At 54.2% G+C, this 20544-nt stretch overlaps 1 protein-coding gene across 2 annotated transcripts; it reads left to right on the forward strand.

Annotated features, from left to right (window-relative positions):
* Positions 1–3998: 3998 nt before the first annotated feature.
* Positions 3999–17213, forward strand: ATG16L2 (autophagy related 16 like 2). 2 transcript variants are annotated; one of them, XM_070425569.1, is made up of 18 exons: positions 3999–4184; positions 5870–5969; positions 6744–6846; positions 9678–9751; positions 10031–10282; positions 10419–10484; positions 10804–10920; positions 11971–12033; positions 12609–12717; positions 13091–13196; positions 14145–14215; positions 14475–14546; positions 14663–14783; positions 15094–15199; positions 16000–16149; positions 16295–16342; positions 16467–16568; positions 16906–17213. In XM_070425569.1, exons 1-18 carry the CDS (start codon positions 4067–4069, stop codon positions 16991–16993), a joined length of 1866 nt encoding a protein of 621 aa, XP_070281670.1. In that variant the 5' UTR covers positions 3999–4066; the 3' UTR covers positions 16994–17213. The 2 variants fall into 2 exon arrangements, with proteins under 2 accessions (XP_070281670.1, XP_070281669.1); XM_070425568.1 differs by lacking the exon at positions 11971–12033 and having other exon boundaries at positions 4020–4184.
* Positions 17214–20544: the final 3331 nt, after the last annotated feature.

Genomic DNA, 20544 nt, shown 5'->3' on the forward strand with positions numbered 1-20544 from the left:
CCTGATCGCCCCTAACTGCTCGCCTGCATGCCTGCCTGCCTGATCACTCCTAACTGCCTCTGCCTCAGCCTCAGCCCCTGCTGCCACTGCTTCATCTGGAAGGTCATTTGGCTCTCTGGTCTAATTAGCATATTACGTTTTTATTGTTATAGATTAGTTTTAGTTGCTGTTGTGAATGACTTCATTTTTACTACCTTTTCTAATTGGATATCCCTGAGTTATATGTTAACACTGAATATATATATTATTCTAAATATTATTTATTGAAACTTTCCTACATGTTCACTAACATGGGTAAGCAGAGATCTAAGTATAAATAAGACTGTATGATATCACATAGTAAGAGCAAATAATTAGAAAAAGACTAAATATTTATCAATAGAGGACTGATTAGGTAAACTATAGTCCATCCACACAATGAAATGTTTTATAGGCATAAAAGGAATAAAGTAGATCTATTTATTCTGATATGCAATGTTCTCTAAGATATATTGAAAATATATTGTTATGTAAAGAAGCAACAGTGTGTAAATGCTACATTTATGTTTTTTGTTGTTGTTAATCCTCACCTGAAGATATTTTTCCATTGATTTTTTTAGGGAGAGTGGAAGAGAGAGAGATAGAGAGAAACATCAATGTGAGAGAAACACATTGATTGGTTGCCTCCTTCATGTGCTCTGACCAAGGCCCAGGCGGGGAGGAGCCTGCAACCGAGGTACATGCCCTTGACTGGAATTGTACCCGGGACCCTTTGGTCCTCAGGCCGACCCTCTATCCACTGAGCCAAACCGGCTAGGGCTACATTTATGTTTTTAAATGTTTGTACATGCATACATATTTCTGGAAGGATACACACTAAATTATTAATGGTGATTATTCTAGAGAAGGAGACTGGGAAATTAGTGTGTGACAGCAACAATGATGTGTTCACACCCATTTTTCTTTTCCAGGGAACATGGGAAGATTACATTTCCCAACCTTCCTGGGTGTTATGATCTCACCAATGGGAATGTGGACAGAGGAATGTGTCACTTTAGCTCCAAGGCAATTGTCAATGTGAATCTTTTCCCCGCTCCCCTAACTCCCTACCTCTCTCCCATCTGAGCAGTTGGGATCAAAGAACTTTGGTGGAGATACTGGGTGGAAGCCCCTGGGATCTGAATACTGCTGGAGGAGGAGAGCACACCAACATTGTCTACCTCACATGGTGATGTATTGAGAAACCAACCTTTGTTACGTTAAGCCACTGAAGTATGAAGGTTTATTTGGTACCATATGTTGTGGATTAAAGATGGCCACACATTTTTTGACATTCCTTTCATTGAAAGCTGGGTCTCAGGTCTCCTGTCCTTGAATCTGGGCTGGACTGTGACCATTTTGATCAATGGAATGTTTGCTTTGAATGCTCCCTCTCAGAATGTAGCCACCATGCCCTGAGAAACCTAAGCCACCTGGAGGCACAGCTCTAATTGTCCTTCTAGCTAACTGCCAACCTCTCTCGCCAGACAAATGAGAGAGCTGTCATCAGCAACCAAATCAGCTGAGTCTTCTGATGACTCCACTGCTGGTTGTGACTGGAACCACATAAGAGACGCCCAGCTGAACTCTGCCAACACTCTGAATCATGAGAGATAGTAAAAAAAATGGTCTCATTGCCGAAACCGGTTTGGCTCAGTGGATAGAGCGTTGGCCTGCGGACTGGAGGGTCCCAGGTTCGATTCCGGTCAAGGGCATGTGCCTGGGTTGCGGGCACATCCCCAGTGGGAGATGTGCAGGAGGCAGCTGATCGATGTTTCTCTCTCATCGATGTTTCTAACTCTCTATCTCTCTTCCTTCCTCTCTGTAAAAAATCAATAAAATATATTTAAAAAAAAAATGGTCTCATTAAGTAATAGATAACTAAAAGACCACAGAACAGCCTGTCCTATCCCAACAAGCATGAAAGTGGGGCAAAGCGCCTCACTCTTACGCTATTTGAATTTTCGGCTATGTGCATGTGATTTATTTTTCAGTCAAAAACAGCTACAATTTTGAACTTAAAACTTCTAAGCACTGGGCCATGAAAACTGGTTTGGTATATTTTTGAAGTCACAGCAACAGCCATATTTACTGATCATCTACTCGGCTGGTGCCAGGGCCCATGATAGATGCTGAAGAAAGAGCTGTGATCAAGGCTGGCTTGAAGCTCTCCTGAAACTTCCAGTCTGGTAGGAGATACAAATCATAAACAACTAAACAAACACAGAAACAAGATCCTTTTGGGGAGTGTGAAGTGCTTTGAAAGGAAGAGCAACTAGATGATGTTGTAGACATTGACTGGGATGGGGCTATTTCAGATTGGGTGAACAGGGAAGGTCTTCTGAAAGAAGGGGTAATGCCAGGTCCTAAAAGTTCTGGAGGAAAATCGCCAGGAATAGGGGCCAACCAGGGGGGTGCTGCCATGAGTTTGGCAGTGATTTTAGCATTGTGATTCAGGATTTTAAACAATCCCTCAGGCTGCTGCTGATGTCTAACCCAAGTGCAAGTTTCAAACTATGTTCCTAAGTACTTTAGGTCTCTAAATCACAATATGATCACTTTTTATATTTATTGGTCATAGAATCATGTTTTCCAAACATAATTAAATATAAACATCATGCTAAATGTGAAAAATAGAAATTTGTCTTCACGTATCATGAATGTTATTTAAAATCCTATTTTAAGTGAACTTTATAATACAATCTTTCATAGTCCAAAGATAGAAGATATTTTAAATCAAAATCTTTATTGCATACTATCAAAAAATGACAAAATCATTTAAAATTTCCCAGGAATGTTTTGTGAGTCAAAAAAAGGGTTAGGAACCCCTGATCCCAATGTGCCCCCTCACCTGAGAATAGCACCTTTGCACCTCACAACTAGGCAGAGCCCTGTTAACATTCCCTTCCAAGCCCACAGCCCCAGCTCCTTTGATGGTGTCGCTAGGCACCTTGAGTCAGTCAGTCCTAAATGGAATTCATCACTGTTGCCAACTGGCTTTGGCCTCCATGGGTACCGTGCCCTTCTCCTGGGCATGCCTTCTAGTGAATGTTACCACCAACCACCACTCCTTCAACAGAGAAGTTAGGCTTGGGCTGAGGCTGAGGACAGCGAAGCCTTAACTCCTGGCAGGGCCAGGGAAGTCTTACTGGAGGAGGTGACCCATGAGCAGGAGCCAGGCTGACTAAGGAGAAGGTGTTTTTTATTTTATATTATTTTATTTCACTTCATTTTATTTATTTTAACATATTCTTATTGATTTCAGAGAGGAAGGGAGAGTGAGAGAGAGCTAGAAACACCAATGATGAGAGAGAATATTCCATCAACTACCTCCTGCACGCCCCACACTGGGGATCGAGCCTGCAATTCAGGCATGTGCCCTGACCAGGAATCAAACCGTGACCTCCTGGTTCTTAGGCCAAGGCTCAACCACTGAGCCACGCCGGCTGGACAGGAGGTGTTATACTCTTTGGGGGTGTCACTGGCATTTACTGCTTTCCAAGTCCTGTGACCCACCATCTGCATCTCAACAAACCTGTCACCTCCAAGGCCTGTCTGCATCCTCAACGTTGCTCAGTTTCTCTAATTTCCTGGGGATGGACGGTCTGCATTCACTCACGGAGAGAGAGCAGGGCCTGCAGGGGCCTTACACAGTGTACCTTGGGATGAGCCTGGGCCCAGTGAATTCCTCCTTTATTCTTCACTGTGGGGTTAAGGCGCGCTGGCCCTGGGGCCCCGCCTGCGGACGCGCCCACCGGCTCGGGGAAGCCGCCCGGAGGCTCCGTCCTCGCGTCCCGCTTATTGCCCCCGGCAGCCATAGGAGCTCCAACTTGGGTGAGAGGGTTTTAGGGGTCTCCTTGGTGTAGACACGGGCGCGGCTGCCCCCCACGATTGCGTCTCTCCCGCAAATACGCTCTTGGTACAACCCGGGGATTCCCCGCCGCGGCCCTCCCCCTGGCGTCACGGAGTCCCCGGGAGGCCCCGCCCCAGCCCACCCGAGCCTCCTAAGGAACCGTGGCCCACGCGGGGCAGGCGGGAGAGCGCGGCCATGGCGGGGCCCTGCGGCGCCGGAGCGCCCGCCGCCCGCTGGAAGCGCCACATCGTGCGGCAGCTGCGGCAGCGGGACCGCACGCAGAAGGCGCTCTTCCTGGAGCTGGTGCCGGCCTGTGAGTGCGCCCCGTGGGGCTGGGATGAGGGCTGCGGAGGGGATGGGGCTGCGGGAAAATGTGTCTGGTTTCTCCAGCGGTGGCGCAAGTGCACCAGTGCCTTCTCGTCTCCGAGGCCTGGGGCCTGCTGCACCCCCATCTGTGACGCCCTGTCTCCGACTGGCCACATCCCTGCCCCTTCCAGCTCAGGCTCTGCTCAGAGCGCCGTCCTGGACGCAGCTCCTCCTCATGCCGCCGCTCTCCTCGCCCCTCTGGGCCCGGCTCTGCTCCGTGAGCTGTGCTTCCGAGGCGGCACCGGTCAGCCGGTGTTGATGTTGTAGGGTCTCCTGTGCTTCCCCCTGCAGGGCGGTCCCTAAGGTAGAGCCTGGTCAGTCCATCTGGTCCCCATAGCCCAGTGAAAGGAGGTGGGACTGTCCGGAGCAACTACTGTTTAGCTAATTGAGGGAAGGAGTGAAACTGAATCTCTAGGGAGGAAGCTCAGAGTCTCAGGCTTTGCCACAGGTAGGTGATCCTGGCTCAGGTTTTTGGAGTGCCTCTGTGCCCAGCCAACGCTGGCCGGAGGGAGAAACGGAGGCCCCAGGCTGCAGGAGGGAGCTAGCTGAGCCCTGGAATCAGACTGTCACAGAGTTGTTTCTGGGTAGCTGGTCAGGAAGGGGTATGGAGATCAAGTGGGATAAACAGGTGTGCATTTGTGTATAGGGCTTCTGGTCACTTCTCTGGTCACCAATCCCTAGAGTCTAGCTCCATCACTGGGCCTAATCTTGGCTGAAGCTTAATCAATCCTCCCTCACCAAACCTCCCCCCACCAGCTGCAAATGTGTGGGCCTGTGACTCCAGAGGGCTGAAATCAGACACACTTAAAGCCCAGTCTTCTCTGTGGTCTTGGGCAGATCATATTCCTCAGCCTCAGATTTCTCACCCATACGCTGGGCAAAATGGCATCTTTAGACTTGCTGGGGGGGGGGGCCAGTGCAGTGCCCTGAGGGCTGGGCTGGGGTTTGGAGGTGAGACATGGAGAGGGAAAGTTGCTGCGGAGCTAGGCCTGGGCTTGTCACCTCCACCTTATCCTGAAATTGGTGAAAAAAGAGGAAGTGACCGCAGTGGGTGTGGAGGAGGTGTGTTTCAGGGTCTGTAGCAGAGACTACTGAACTTGAGGTCTGCTGGATAACTGCTCAAGGGCTTTCTGTTTTGGCTGGGATGGTGGGTGGGCCTGGAGGAGGGTGGGGATGGGAGGGGAGAGGAACCTTCCAACTACCAGGGGAACTCAGGATTGTTTTTTATCCAGAAAGTCCCTGGAGGGGAAGTAAGGCCATAGGCAGGTGGAGCTGTGTGTTTCAGAACATTCTCTGTGGCCAGGCCCTGCCCTGGGGCTGGGGGTTCAACCCTGGCCCCTTCCTTTCTCAGGACCCTTCCCCAGTGGTGGTCATCCTTCTTTGTCCCTGGGAGAGCAGGTCTTCTCCTGGGAGGGTCTGGAGGCTAGTGCTGTGAGGATGCTGTGCCAAGGCTGAAGGTCCTGGTGGAGCTGTATAAATGCTCCTTAAGGAAGGGGTCGAACCCAATCTGCCAGTAGCTCTCCCATTGGCACCCCTGGGCTCCTGCAGCCTTGCCAGCCAGACAGGGAACCTTTTTGTCTGGAGTTTGCTGGTAAGTGTCTTTGCCCCAGGTTCACCTTCTTGCACCCCTAGATAACCGTCTCCTAGAGAAGGCTGAACTGCTGGCCCGGTTCTCAGACAAGCTGCAGCCAGAGCCAAACGATGTCACTCCGGTCCCCCACCAGGGCCCTTGGTGAGTGTATGCGTGCTTGTGGTTGTGGCCACAATGGGCTGCCTGTGCCTAGGCCCTGCCCCCACTGCCTATGCTGGGTCCATTCTCTCCCTGGCACCTCATTGGCCCCTGTCTGCTACCCGGGGGGGGGGGGGGGGGGGGGGGGGGGGGAGGGGTATGTAAGCTCTTCAGCCTTCCCCCAGGCCAGCTGCTTTGAAAGTCCTTCTCTCCTACCCATCTCAGTCCATCTCTGCATTTGTCCCATCTCCTTCCCTTCCCACCCCCACGCATCTTTCCCCCTTTCCTGTCTCTTTCTCTCTCGTCTTTTAAAAAGTACGTTTTTATTGATTTCAGAGAGAGGAAGGAAGAGGGAGAGAAACATCAACGATGATAGCAAATCATTGATTGGCTGCCTCCTGCACACCCCCTACTGGGGATTGAACCCCTAACCAACTGAGCCTTCCCAGCCAGGACTGTACCCCTAATTCTTTACCCGATGCCTACAAAAAGGGTCTTGCTACCTATTCCAAAGAGGGAGTGAAGATGAGAATCAAGAATGGGTTGGGGCTCAGAGTTGGGAGGTGCTTCTAAAGGAGGGTCCTGACCATGGAAACCAAGGCTGGGGGACTCCCAGAGCTGAGTCATGGACAGCTTCAATTGCTGGAAATGTGCGCTTTCCTCTTCTGGCTTCCACCTTTCTAGGAGAAAGTTCATGATTCTGGTCTCAGGCTTTTCATGCACATGGCCTGGGTGAATGGAGGGACAATGAGCACCACTCTCTCGATTGGTTGGCAGGGAGGAGGAGTCGCGGTCTAACTCAGACCAAGTCCCATCACCAGACATTCTGAGGGTGAAATGGCAAGAGGAGAAGGAGGGACTTCGGCTGGTCTGTGGTGAGGTAGGCTGGGCAGGGTTTGAGAATGTGGTCTGAGAGACAACGTAGTGGGGCCAGGATCTAGGATTTTGGGGGATGGAAGATTCAGTCCAAGGGAGCTGGCAAAAGAGGGACAGTCCCCAAGTCCAGTGCCTTGAGGCCAGACAGTCCGATGCTCTCTAGCTTGGCTCTGGCAGCCCAGGATGAAGTGGGCTCCAACAGCAATTGGAGGAAGTGAGGTGAGAGTTCAGCCCTCCTGGTTCATAGGTCGACGCTCAACCACTGAGCCACGCTGGCCGGGCATTCTCCATTCTTTCAACACATATTTATTGACAATTGCTACATGCAAGGCACAGGAATGCAGCATAAACAAGACCTGGCCTTATGGAGGTTCAAGTCCACTGGAGGAGACTGATGGACCAGTAAACTCATGTCCAGTTACAGCATGCCAAGTCACCTGCCTAACTAGTGTGGGAATGAGGCTATGAATGCAGTGAGAGCCTCTCCCTCAGCGTCTTGTAGTCACAACTTCACATTTGAGAAGTGGGTCTCAAACATCTGAACCCCCTTCTGGGCTCTGAGCACCCCAAGGCCTGGAATGCTTTTGGTTTGCCTCCACTGTGTCCCTGGGGCTTGTCTCCACAGTCCATGCTAATGCATATCTGTAGGCTAAGTGATGAATGAGGTGGATCATGCACCCCTCCATTAGTGGTCACAGGGCTGGAAACCTGGGGGCATCCCTGACCCTTCCCAGCCCTCTGTTCTGAGCTAGTCACCAGATCATGGATCCTGCCTCGAAATCTACCAACTTCTGATTCCTATACCATATCTGGCCTGGTCTAAACTGACCTCATTCCACCCTGAATGACTCCTCTCATGGCACCCCTATCTATTCTTCATACGGCACTCAGAGTGATATATTTTAATAATAAAAGTGACTTCCATTAGAGAAAAAGTAATATATATGCTTGTTGTGAACATTTCAAGAGAACAGAAATCCATAGAATACAAACAAGTAAGAGCCTCTTTCACCCCCCTCCCCATTATCAGTTTGGTATATATATATCCTGCCACTCTCTTATCTCTGAGTTCATAGTTCCCGTTGTATGGGATCCCTCCCACACCCCTTGCCCTCAGCACTCCCTCTCCTTCTTTCCTCAGGCACACACCAGGCAGCGCCCATCGGATATACCAGGGGATGAGGGAGGGCTTTTCCTTTGTTTGTACTGTTTCACATGATCACAACCAACATGTATTATTACTATTATTTGAACTTTTTATTTTGAAATAATTATAGATTCCCAGGAAACTGCAAAGACAGTACAGAGAGGACCTGTGTACCCTTTACCCAGTTTCCCCCACTGGTTACATCTTCTGTAACTACAGCACACACAGTCAGGGAACTGATATTGGTGTGAACTGTCTGTAGTTCTTTGTGATTCTGTCACATGTGTAGATTTGTGTGAACATTAAGATACGGCTCTATTTCATCATCAGAGATCTCTCTCTGCCCTATTTTAGTCACAACTTATCCCTCTGCCCCAACCATCCCTAATTCCTGTTAGCAGCTAATCTGTTTTCCATCTCTACTATTTGAATATTGAAAAGCATGAAAAAAAAAACACGACAAAAAAACAAAACAAAACTGAGTACCAAGACATCAATGCAAGTAAATGACAGGTGAGGAAGTGGAAGTGGTGATCAGATTGCTTAGTGGTGAAAGGAATTATAAATGTTATAAACTGGGCCAGGTATGAAAGCAGGTCTCCCTGCCTTGTGTGTGCTGGGCCCCTCCCCAGGCCCATTCAGAGAGTGAGTAATGTCAGTGCAGGTGGACAGCACCAAACCTGCTCCTCAATCCATCCCTCCCCAGGCCCGCCCATGTGAGAACACAGGAACAGGTTACCAATAGAGCCCCAGGCTAGGGTATTTCCTCAGGTTCCTCTTGCCACACTGGTGGGAACTGCTTTGTCTGGGGCCTGTCTCTCCCACTGATCCCTCAGCTCCAAAAGGTGGGAGTTGAACTTGATCTCTGTGGCTTCCCCAGCTCCTGGCTGAAGGACTGTTCAGTGAGGCAGGGGCACAGATAAGATGACCCTCACCCCCACTCTTGGGCTGTGGGGCAGCTCCAGCATTTATTCTGGGCCCGGTGCTCTTATAGTCCATTCCTGTTCTTAGGCTGAGTGCCTCTGCTCAGGGCTCCTTCTTACTCCGGGGGATCTGTTCAGTAGGCCAGGGGAACAGAACCCACAACCCTCAAACCCCTCCTGTAGACCAGCCCTTTACTTGGAGCATAATGTTCGGTGGCCTGGGGTCCAATATCAGCTCTGCCACTCAGCTGTGTGACTTTGGGCAAGGCACTTAACCTCTCTGTGTCAATGTCCTTCTCTGTAAAATGTGGAGAATGGCATCACCTACCTCAGAGTGATGTTATGGGGATTAAGAGTTAATATGTGTAGAATGCTCAGAACAAGGCATGGAACACATAAGTGCTCTATTAAAAAATTTGCCATTATTTGAAAAACGATTTCTCATAATAATTCCGTATTACCCTATAAGGCCAGCACCATGATTCCCATTTTATAGGTGAGATAACAGAAGGCTGAGTGAGGTTAAATGACCACCCCTTGGTCACAGAGAAAAATAAATGGCCACGCCAAGACTGACACGCAGGGATTAGACTTCAGGGCCTAAGTCCCTTCCATCGCTCCATGAAACAGCAGTGCATTCGGGCCAGACCCGAAGTCTACCTGTGCCCCAGCTTGCTTTTCAGTAAGGGAGCGGGTGGCTGCAGCAGCAGGCCCTGGCTGAAGCTCTACAAAGAGGCCCAGAGTCTGGCCTTTAACCGCCCACAGATGGCCTACCAGGTGGTGGAAAAGACCGCAGCCCTGGGCGCCCTGGAGTCCGAGCTGGAGGAGCGGCAGGGCAGGTAAGGCGCCGGCGGGCGAGCGCAGGGGAACCGCGCCCACGTCTGGGGGCCTCCGAGCCCGGGACGGGGTGGGGGGACGGGTGACCCCGCGTGTCTCCAGCAGGGCCCGACCGCTTTCCCCTCGTCCCCAAGCGCCCGGCACCGCAGGACTCTGAGCGGGTAAGGCTGGGTGGGAGACTTGCCTTAGCTGCTTGGCTGGCGCGTGGCCGCGGGCAAGTCCGCCCCAGCTCGGGGACCCGTTCCCACGGGGCAGTGACGTTGGCTCGCCCCCGGCTCCAGGCTGGCGGCTCTGGAGGCGCAGGTGGCGCAGCTGCAGGAGGAGCGGGCCCAGCACGTGAGGCAGGTGGACGTGCGGCGGGCGCGGAACGTGGCGCAGCGGGCGGCCTACGAGGCGCTGCGGCTGCAGGCCCGGCTGCAGGAGGCGGCCCTGCGCAGGCTCGAGGAGGAGGCGCGCGACCTGCTGGAGCGGCTGGTGCAGCGCAAGGCGCGCGCGGCCGCCGAGCGCAACCTGCGCATCGAGCGCCGCGAGAGGTCAGAGGGCTGGGTCCCGTCCCCGAAAGGGAAGTCCCTTGCCCCTTCCCCGGGAAGGAGGACCCACGCCCTCTGGGGAAAGGGGCGGCGCCCTGCACCTGTATACCAGGAAGTGAGGAAGTGTTTATATCCCCAGGGCCAAGCAGGCGCTGGTGTCCCAGGAGCTGAAGAAGGCTGCCAAGCGGACAGTGAGCATTAGCGAGTAAGAGAGCCTCGGATGCTGGCTCGGCCCCGTGTGTCCTGCAGTGCTCTGCTCTTGGGCCGCTGCCGCCACCTCTACCTTGCCCCACACCTGCCTGCGGCTACCCATATACGTGTGTGCCGCCATGGTGGGGGAGGGGGGCACATAGACTGAGGCGGCAGGACACGCACAGACACATGTGGTCATAGAAGCCGGCACCGGGCCTGTCATGTGTGCGCCCACCCTGACGGGGTCTGCACATCTTCACCCTGTGGGGCTGTGGGACAGGGAGGGGCTGGCCTGGTCCCTTGGCCTTTCTGAGCTCCATTTGCTCTCCCAGGAACCCAGACACCTCAGGCAATGGGACCAGGGAGAAGGCTGAGATGACTCCCACTCTGCCTGCCGAGCCTGAGTTTCTGGAGAGTGAGGCTGGTGAGAAGTTGAAGAGGCCCTTCAGGTGAGGACTGGCCCGGAACTCTGAGCTGAGCCCCACCCCAGAGTCTGCCAGTGGGACCTTGAGTCTACTCCTGGGTTGGGAGGGACCTTGGAGAGACACTGGGGTACATACAGCTCAGACCTCCAGGACAGGTCTGACCTCCAGGGCCATCTCAGGGACCCCAACCCTGTCCTCACTCCTTTCTTTCCTCCCCAGGACCAGATCTCTGGGGGGTGGGGTGTCAGGCTGGTGAAAGGGTGTCACCAGGAGGGAACCTGTGGGCAAGGCCCGGGGCTCAGCTGTCAAAGGCATGTGTGTGCATACACAGGGACACGAGAGCACACGAGTGTGCAAGCCTGGGTGAGCACACTTGAATGCGTGTGAGAATCTGAGCATGTGTAGATAGATGAGCGCTCACACAGTGGGACCTGATTGGGGTTTCAGTCCTCGGGCCCCTCCCCTCCGATTCCTCATTTGTCTTGATTTGCCTGGCATTGAGGCTGCCCTTCCCTGCCCCATTCCCCAGGCTGAAAGCTCTCCTGCAGCTCTTCCTTGCAGGTCACTGGTGCCTAGGCCTCAGGGCAGTGAAGGAACCTTGGGGAGGGGCATGCGATCCTTGGCAGTCCTGGTGAGCCAGGTCCTCCCAGGACACACCCTCTCCTGAGCATTTTTGAGGTCTCAGCAGATCTAGGTCCTCACATCCCCCTGCCCTCAGCCTTATGCTATTCCAGCCTGGAGACACCTTCATCCCCCGCCCCCGCCCCTCCCCCCACCCGGTGCCATAGGCCCTGCTCAGTCTCCCAGAAACTTTGGTTGGGGAACACTTGGGTGCAGAGGCAGTTCTTACCATCATGGTGAAAACTTTGGGAGACTTCATTGCCAACTCGCTGTCTGCCTCCATCTTCATCTGCTCTGGGTCATGCCACTCTCCGGATCTTCGAGGAGCCAAGTTCTCATTTTGGGCTCCAGAAGCTGTGAGCCCCAGGGTCCCTGGCAGAGTAGGGTCGAACAACTGCTGTCTGCACACCCACCGGCCAGCCCCTTAGCACGTCTCTCTCGATTCTGCCCCAGGTCTGCCTCCGCCACCTCCCTGACGCTGTCCCGCTGTGTGGATGTGGTGAAGGGACTTCTGCAGTAAGTGTGTGTGTGCACCGACGTGTGTGAAGGGATAGGGCGTCTCAGAGCCTCGTGTGCAGCTTTTCAGACTTGGTCTGCGTGTGTACCTCAGTCTGCCCATCTGTGTTGCCCAGCAGTCTGTGCGAGTCTCTGCTGAGCCCCACAGGCCGAGCTGGGCGCATGGCCTCCTTTTCAGCTCCTGCTCAGCTCTCCTCCAGGCTCTGTCCCTCACTGAATTTCCTCACAGGGGACCAAGAGTTCCAGCCCGAGGCTGCACAGGAGCTACCACTCAGTTGGGAAGCTGAGGTTCAGAAATCTCAGGGACTCGTTCAGGGTCACAGAGCCAAGGAGTGACAAGACCAGGGCTGAAACCCCAGCCCTGAGGTTTCTCTGCATCCATCCACTCTGCCCGTCTCTCTGCATTTCTCTGTGCCCCTGCGCTCTCCACACTGACCCCTGGGGTCCAAGGCCTGGTTGGGGACCGTGCTCCCTACGCCTCCTGGCCACCTTCTGTTGCCTTCGATGTCTGCTTCCTGTTGTTGCTGCCTCAGAGGAACTTGCTGAATGCCCTCCTGACCCTCCTCTCCCCCCAGTTTCAAGAAGAGGAGAGGACACTCAATCGGGGGACCCTCCGTGCAGCAGTATCAGAGGATCCCTGTGTGCGTGGCTGCCCGACTTCCTACCTGGGCTCAGGATGTGCTGGTGAGGAGGAGCTGGGCCACATGCATCAGGTGCTGACGCGGGGAGTGTGGGCCCCAGGAGTGGTCCAAGGAGGCCCGGGAAGCAGGGCTGGGCTCTTCAGCAGGAGGAGTTTTTCTGCCACAGCTTGTGGTGGGCGCCCCTCAGCCATTTATAATAGGGGCATGGCCCGGAGAGGGAGAGACAGGAGGCTGGGAGACCAGGAGGCCAGCCAGGAAGTATGGGGTATCAGCCAGGGGAGGCTGCTGCAGGGGTCTAGGCAGAGATGATGAGACCCTACTGTGTGCACCAGCGCATGTGAGAGAGCCTGTGAGCATGCACAAAGAGGCCTGTGTGGCAAGGATCAGGGGCACCAATCTCTCCTTTTTTCCTACAGGATGCCCACCTTTCTGAGGTCAATGCAGTTCGTTTTGGCCCCAATAGCAGCCTCCTGGCCACTGGAGGGGCTGACCGCCTCATTCACCTCTGGAATGTTGTGGGAGGTGAGGGTCCCTCCCCTGCAGGCCAACCCTATGCTTTCTCTCCAGACCCCACCCTCAGCTTGTTTCTTGGTGGGTAAAGGTCTTGGACCTCTTTATGTTTCCTCACGTGGATTATTCTTGTGGGCAGTGGCCAGATGATTCCTTGGCAAGAGTGCTGAGCTTGCTTTTCTGAAGAAGGGTAGAGTCTTCTAGCTCCTGGGGTCCAGGCCTGCAGGATGAGGAGGGCTGAGCTCACATGGTCCCTGTTAGATGAGGGGTTCTCTAGACCACTTCTTTTATTTTTTATTGATTTCAGAGAGGAAGGGGGAGGGAGGGAGAGAGAGAGAGAAACATTAATGAATAGAGAGAATCATTGATCGGCTGCCTCCTGCATATCCCACATTGAGGACTGAGCCCGCAACCTGGGCATGTGCCCTGGCCAGGAATCAAACTGTGACCTCCTGGTTCATAGGTTGATGCTCAACCACTGAGACATGCCGGCTGGGTGCTAGGCCACTTCTGTTATCATTTGAACGCTCAGAACTCAATAGGAAACCAATGTTAGCTAGCTACCTTAGGCTGTGTGTGTGTGTGTGTGTGTGTGTGTGTGTGTGTGTGTGGCGGGGGAGGGCGAGAGGAGAGGTGGAGTGGGTGGGTATTGGGAAGTTAGAGCCAGCTCCTGGAGGCTTCCTAGAGGAGTCCGATCTCTAGCTGGCCTGGCCCTTGGCTTGCTGTGTGACCTAGGGACAGGCCCCTTTTCTCTAGTCCACTTTAGTGCTGTGAAATGACCAGCTATCCTCTGGGGCCCCCTGCTGGCAGGTTGGGAAGGTGCAGCCCAGGCCCCCAGAACAGACCCAATAATTCTGTCCCAAAATTGGGAAAGACTGATTTTCTCACTCTCCATCCCAGCTCCCCGTTTTCGTGAGGTGAGTGACCTCATTGCACTGTATCTTCCCCTGGTTCCCCCAGGTCGCCTGGAGGCCAACCAAACTCTTGAAGGAGCTGGTAGCAGCATCACCAGTGTGGACTTCGACCCCTCGGTGAGAGACCTTTGCCCCAGTAGCATGGGATGTTTCCTCCCCCCCCTCCCCCCGCCCCCCATCTCCACCCTAGGCAGCTGGGGGGCTCTTAGAAATACATGGTTATCCTAGAACTGGGCCCTCAAATCCTCCTCTGCCTGCCCGGGGGACCTGGGTTGTGAGAGAAGCCTCAAGGCGGCCCATCCCAGCTCTCTGGCCTGAGGGATGTTGCCTCTGGCCAGGCCCAGGTTTCTGACCTCTCCTTTTCTCATCTCTCCAGGGCTCTCAGGTATTGGCAGCTACTTACAGTCAGGCTGCTCAGCTCTGGAAGGTGGGAGAGGCACTGTCCAAGGTGAGGTCTGACTGGGGAGGCCGCCTGGGGGTCAGGTTCATGCCTTGGGCCTAAAGGGGGGGTGTTATGGAGTCTTGACTATGCCCTTGATCCATATTTGGGATGGGGGGGGGCAGGAGACACTATCTGGACACACAGACAAGGTGACGGCTGCTAAATTCAAGCTAACGAGGCACCAGGCGGTGACTGGGAGCCGAGACCGGACAGTGAAGGAGTGGGACCTTGACCGTGCCTACTGTGAGGCCCAGCCCCCCAACCCCCCGCCCACACCCTCCTCACCCCCCAGGCTGGTCAGTGAGGGACCTTGACCTTCTCTCTGGAAGTGTTTCCAAGATTCATAGGCACTTGGTGTGAAACCTCCCAAGGCCCCTCCTTCTCTATCCCCATTGGTGCTGTCAGTTTCTTGGTGACCTTGGGCTTTGGGCTGGGGAGCAGGGGACCCGGGTTCTAGTTTTGGGAGGCTTCTGGGCTTCAGCTTCTCATATGTCTGTGGGTTGGCTCCTGACGACCCTTCTCTGAGGCTGGGGCTCTGCTCCTTGTTCCCTAGGCTCGAGGACCATCAATGTCCTTTCCTACTGCAACGACGTGGTGTGTGGGGACCATGTCATCATTAGTGGCCACAATGACCAGAAGATCCGGTTCTGGGACAGCAGGTGACAGGCTGTGCATGGCGGAGGCGCAGGGGCAGGCTCCCATGTTCTCTTTCCTTTCTGTGGCCGTGGAGCCCTGGTGGGCACCTCAGGGAGGGGAGGCTGTGCCGGGCTTGGCCCTGTGAAGGCTCAGCTGGTGGATCTCTGCCACCTCAGGGCTTCTCCTTCCAACTCTGCCTGGGCCTTGACAGCCAAGATCTAGAAACCCCCTTTCCCACATAGTCACCACTTTTTAATCAAAAGGAACACAAGTTTCAGTTGTATTTAAAACCTAAGAGCCCAACATTGGGCTCGAATGGTGGTAAAGGCCAGTGCCAGGCCTCCCTCCGGCTGCTCCTTGCTCGTCTGCAGGGATTGCCGTTGGACACCCTTGCTGTCTTTCACGCGTGTGAAGACAGACTTCCTTGCTTTTCCTCTGGCCTTTTAAAAAAATAAATTGATTTCAGAGAGGAAGGGAGAGGGAAAGAGAGAATCAGTGATGAGAGGGAATCATTGATTGGCTGCCTCCTGCACGCCCCACACTGGGGATCGATACCGCAACAGGGCATGTGCCCTGACTGGGAATTGAGCCATGACCTCTTGGTTCATAGGTCGACATTCAACCGCTGAGCCATGCCAGCTGGGCCCCTCTGAGCTTATTTCAGTGACCCAAGGGCTTCAGGGGCTGCTCAGGTTCCTGTTGGAGGGGCCTGTCTGCAGTGGGAGATCAGTCACTGTGAGCCTTGGCCTCAGTGCTCTGAGACCTGGGTGCCTCTGTCAGGGTAGGGCTGCTGCTCATCCCCATCTCTGTCCTTGCTCCTTAGGGTGCCCCACTGCACACAGGTCATCCCTGTGCAGGGCCGGGTCACCTCCCTGAACCTCAGCCACGATCAGCTGCATCTGCTCAGCTGTTCCCGTGACAACACACTCAAGGTCATCGACCTGCGTGTCAGCAATATCCGCCAGGTGTTCAGGTACCTGCCTCATGGCCTCTGGCCTGTGGCTTTGGCCGGGGGAGTTGGGCCTCTTGTCCCCTATAAAAGGCTCCCCGGGGCCTGCTGAGGTACCCGATCCCTTGACGGCCATCTCCACTCTGACCCAACTCTTGTCTGTCCTCAGAGCTGATGGCTTCAAGTGCGGTTCTGACTGGACCAAAGCCGTGTTCAGGTGTGTATGTGAGAGCACATGCCTATGCCCCAATGTGCCCCATCCGATTGTGTCTGTGTGTCAGTGTGCATGTGTCCTCACCTCTGACCTCCTCCTCTCTCTTGCTGTGCCGTGGCCACTGCAGCCCAGACAGAAGCTTTGCACTGGCCGGTTCCTGGGACGGAGCCCTGTATATCTGGGATGTAGACACTGGGAAATTGGAGAGTAGCCTACGGGGACCCCACTGGTGAGTATGGCCACCACCCACCTGCCCACCCTAGCCTCAGGGCCACTGCCGCCCTGCCTCCAGTCCCACTGAGCCCAGTTCAGGTTCTGACACGCTTGGGCCCTGGAGTCCCCAGCCCTTGTGTCCATATCTTCCACCTCCCAGAGCCCTTTACTGTTCACAAGGTGCCTTTTCACATGCCCTTGGGTCCATCTTCGCCGTAGTCCTGTGAGCCTTTTATAGGGAAGGAAATGGGCTCAGAGAGAGCCTCAAACTGCCCAGGCCCAGTAATGAGGGGCAGCGCCAGGCTGCAGGTCCACCTGGCACCCCCCTGAAGCCTGGCCCTCCCTCTCCTCAGTGCTGCCGTCAACGCCGTGGCCTGGTGCTGCTCTGGGAACCACGTGGTGAGCGTGGACCAGGCCGGGAAGGTTGTGCTCTGGCACTAGTGCCGTGACTTCCTCTGCCTGGGCTGGAGCTCTCATCCGAAGCCTGAAGCCAGAGAACAGCTGCCCCCTTCACTGAGCTCCAGGGCCAGTGGGCCAGTGAGGTGTGGGCAGGGTGGGGTGGTCTCAGGGCATTTAGTAGGGAAGAAGGCCTGGCAGGACCTGGCCTGTTTGTTTAAAAACAAAGTGTGGGTTGGGGGTGATTACAGTACATTTTGTTTAACTCTGTCTCTTTACTTTCTCTGCCAAAAGTGGAAAAAAATTACGTCTAAACTGGTGTCAGCTTGCCTCTTTGCAGCACTCAGGGAACAGAGAGGCCTTTGGGCTGGCGGCTCCAGGAGATCCAGGCTTGGCCCCCTTTCCTCCTTGGGCACAGAACTGGGCAGAGCTGGCCTGGCCCCCGTGCTACTCAAGTCTGAGAAAGGCCAGAGGCAGCAAAGGGCAGTGATTCTCGGAGCCATGGGAACTTCACCCTTGGACAACGCTGCTTGGTCCGAGGCCGAGCCAACACCTTGGGCCTACTCAGAGTAGACCGAGGCTGAGGAGGGGCCGTGGGAGTCCGAGGAGGGAGGAGGGGAGGCAGCCGGGAAGGGCCCTGGTGGAAAGCGTCCTAACGAATTGGAAAGTGATGGCAAGTGCTTGGGACACAGGCCTGCCCTTAGACCAGGCAAGTTCTTGCTCCAGAGGCAGAGCCCGAGTGGGTGGGGAATGGCCTGTGTGTCTGGGAGGGTAGCAGTGGACTGGGTTTGGGCCTGGGCCGTGGCTTACATCGGCATCTGATTTAATCTTCACAATATGCCGCCGAAGTGCAAGGCAGACCCAACAGGGTAGAGCCTGGGGACCCCCTTTCCTTTATCCTCCTGGGGCACGGCGGAGGGGTCAGCAGGACGGCCATTGTCCGGAGCGATGAGGGCTGACCTGTGGGGATCTGCCCAGCTGAGAGTCAGAGGCTTCACTCTAGACCAGGGGTGGGCAAACTTTTTGACTCAAGGGCCACAATGGGTTCTTAAACTGGACCGGAGGGCCGGAACAAAAGCATGGATGGAGTGTTTGTGTGAACTAATATAAATTCAAAGTAAACATCATTACATAAAAGGGTACGGTCTTTTTTTTTTTAGTTTTATTCATTTCAAACGGGCCGGATCCGGCCCGAGGGCCGTAGTTTGCCCACGGCTGCTCTAGAACCTAAGCCTCCTTTATCATCTTACAGTTTCCCTTGGGGTCGCTGCCAGTCCCAGGGTTTTGGAAACCATTTCCAGAATGGACAGCAGAGAGCTAAGAGCCCGGACTCTAGCCGGACTGTCTGGGTGGGAATCTCAGCTCCGCTATTTAGCAGCTGAATGATTTTGAGCAAGTTATCGTCTTTGTGCCTTAGTTTCCTTCTCTGTAAAATGGGATGATAGTGTACACCTCAAGGATTGTTGTAAGGCCCCATTGTGCTAGTACTAGTATTTGTAGAGCTCCTGGCATATGCCAAAGACTGTGTGTTGGTTAAATACCCAAATCTGCTGACTCCCAGATCACTCACTGCTCTTGGCCGCCCAGCTGTCCCCTGAACTCTAGGTGAGATACCCAGTTGCCTCCTAGGCCTCGTCTCCCCCCCACCCCCTCCCCCCCCCCCCCGCGCCCCAACATAAGCTCCTCTTCCCCTCACACTGCACCAAGGCCTGGGGCCACTGTGTCTCTTTCCAACCCTGCTGCCACTGCAGACCACCTTCTGGATCTCCTGTTACCCCACCGGCCCCGTCCTTGCCATCATGATGTTCTAAGGTGTCATGGTCACATGTTCAACCATTTGGAGTCCCCTGCTGTCTGCAGAGAAACTCGGCCTGAATTTCAAAGCCCTTGGATCTACCCTGCTGGCCTCGGCTGCATCTTCATGTCCTGGCTACTCTGAATGTGTCTTCCATGTGATTTTCTCTCTATTCAGACTGCTCTTCCCTCCAGTCCCCAATTCAAATTTGCCTCACTTGCTAGGCTGGCCAGGGGCCCGCCTCCGGTTTGTGCTCCAGTCTGTGCCTGCCTCCCTTTATCTTTCACAGAGAACTCTTGGAAGAGACCAGGATGGGAAGTATTCCCTGGGGTCAGACCTGGCACAGAGAAAGCCCCAGGAAATGTTTAAGTGGCTAAATTCTGCTCAAGGACTGCAAGTCCAACAGTTGAAGAGACTTGGAGTCCAGCGTTCTTAGAATCTAAAATTCCCAGAGGCCCAGCCCTCATGCCCTGGCTCCAGGTGGCCACCAGGAGTCACCAGCTGCCTAGTGTCTGCTGAGGCCATGCTGTTTCCTGGGATTCATGGCCAGAAAGACCAGCGCTTCCAGGAGCCATTACCCAGTGCTTGTGTCAGGCCCCGTGCTCTGCACTTTTCCTGCGGTATCTTTTTAAAAAATTATTATTTTTAATCCTCACCCGAGGATATCTTTCCCTTGATTTGAGAGTGGAAGAGAGAGGGAAAGACAGAGAAAATATCGATGTGTGAGAAACACATTGATTGGTTGCCTCCTGCACGTGCCCCGACCAGGGCCTGGGCTGTGGAGAGGAGCCTGCAACCCAGGTACATGCCCTTGACGGGAATCGAACCCGGGACCCTTCAGTTCACAGGCTGACGCTCTATCCACTGAGCAACCGGCTAGGGCATCCTGTGGTATTTTATTTGTTCCCAACCACCTTGTGATATGAGTTTCTTTTACAGGTAAGAAAATCGAGGCTCAGAGAGGTTAAGTGATGTGAGATCACACAGCTGGATTGTGACTAAAAAAAAAAACAAACAAACCAGAGAATTTGGGCTCCAGTTAGGCAGAGCTGCATGGCATCCCCCCACCCGTGTCCCAGTGGTGTACCCCCTGCCAGGGGGTGATTCCTCCCTGCATCTTCTTTTCGATTCTGGGCCCTGGGCCTGAGCTTGGAGGGCTAGTCTTTTTTTTTTTTTTTTTTAAATATATTTTATTGATTTTTTACAGAGAGGAAGGGAGAGAGATAGAGAGTTAGAAACATCGACCAGCTGCCTCCTGCACATCTCCCACTAGGGATGTGCCCGCAACCAAGGTACATGCCCTTGACCGGAATCGAACCTGGGACCTTTCAGTCTGCAGGCCTACGCTCTATCCACTGAGCCAAACCGGTTTCGGCAGAGGAGGGCTAGTCTTTTGAAGTGAGGGACATGCAGGGCCACAGGAGTGAGGGAAACAGGAGGTTGTTATCAGCTATGCCGTTTGGGGCAAGTCCCTCACAGGACTGCAGCGAAGACTGCTTCGATAACAGAAAAGGTGCTCAGGAAATGATCTGACTCGACTCCTGGGACAGCAACCCCTCCGCTCCCCTTAAGCCTCCTCTCCATGGGCCAAACTGACAGCACACCCTTGGGGTACAGTGGCCTCACCTGAGGGAGCACACACACCTTCACTTACGTGGAAGGAATGCTTCCGGGAGGAGCCACAGACGTTCGGGGATGAGGTGGGCCTGGGGGACGAGCGGCTGGCAACGGCCGAGGGGGGCAAATGCTCCAAGGGGGTGTGGCTGGGGAGGCTGCACCTGGTCTCTGCAGCCCCTGCTCA

Source organism: Myotis yumanensis, unplaced genomic scaffold (genome assembly GCF_028538775.1).
Source record: "Myotis yumanensis isolate MYYU_CA2020_CCGP unplaced genomic scaffold, mMyoYum1.0.hap1 SCAF_10, whole genome shotgun sequence".
Taxonomy (NCBI): domain Eukaryota; kingdom Metazoa; phylum Chordata; class Mammalia; order Chiroptera; family Vespertilionidae; genus Myotis; species Myotis yumanensis.

What these genes read in the sequence shown, in the direction of transcription:
- ATG16L2 (XM_070425569.1), top strand. Translation starts at nt 4,067, where the DNA reads ATGGCGGGGCCCTGCGGCGCCGGAGCGCCCGCCGCCCGCTGGAAGCGC. An exon ending in TGGGAGAGGCACTGTCCAAG is followed by an intron (nt 14,547 to 14,662) that starts GTGAGGTCTGAC and finishes GGGGGGGGGCAG; the next exon opens with GAGACACTATCTGGACACAC. An exon ending in AGCCTACGGGGACCCCACTG is followed by an intron (nt 16,569 to 16,905) that starts GTGAGTATGGCC and finishes CCCTCTCCTCAG; the next exon opens with TGCTGCCGTCAACGCCGTGG.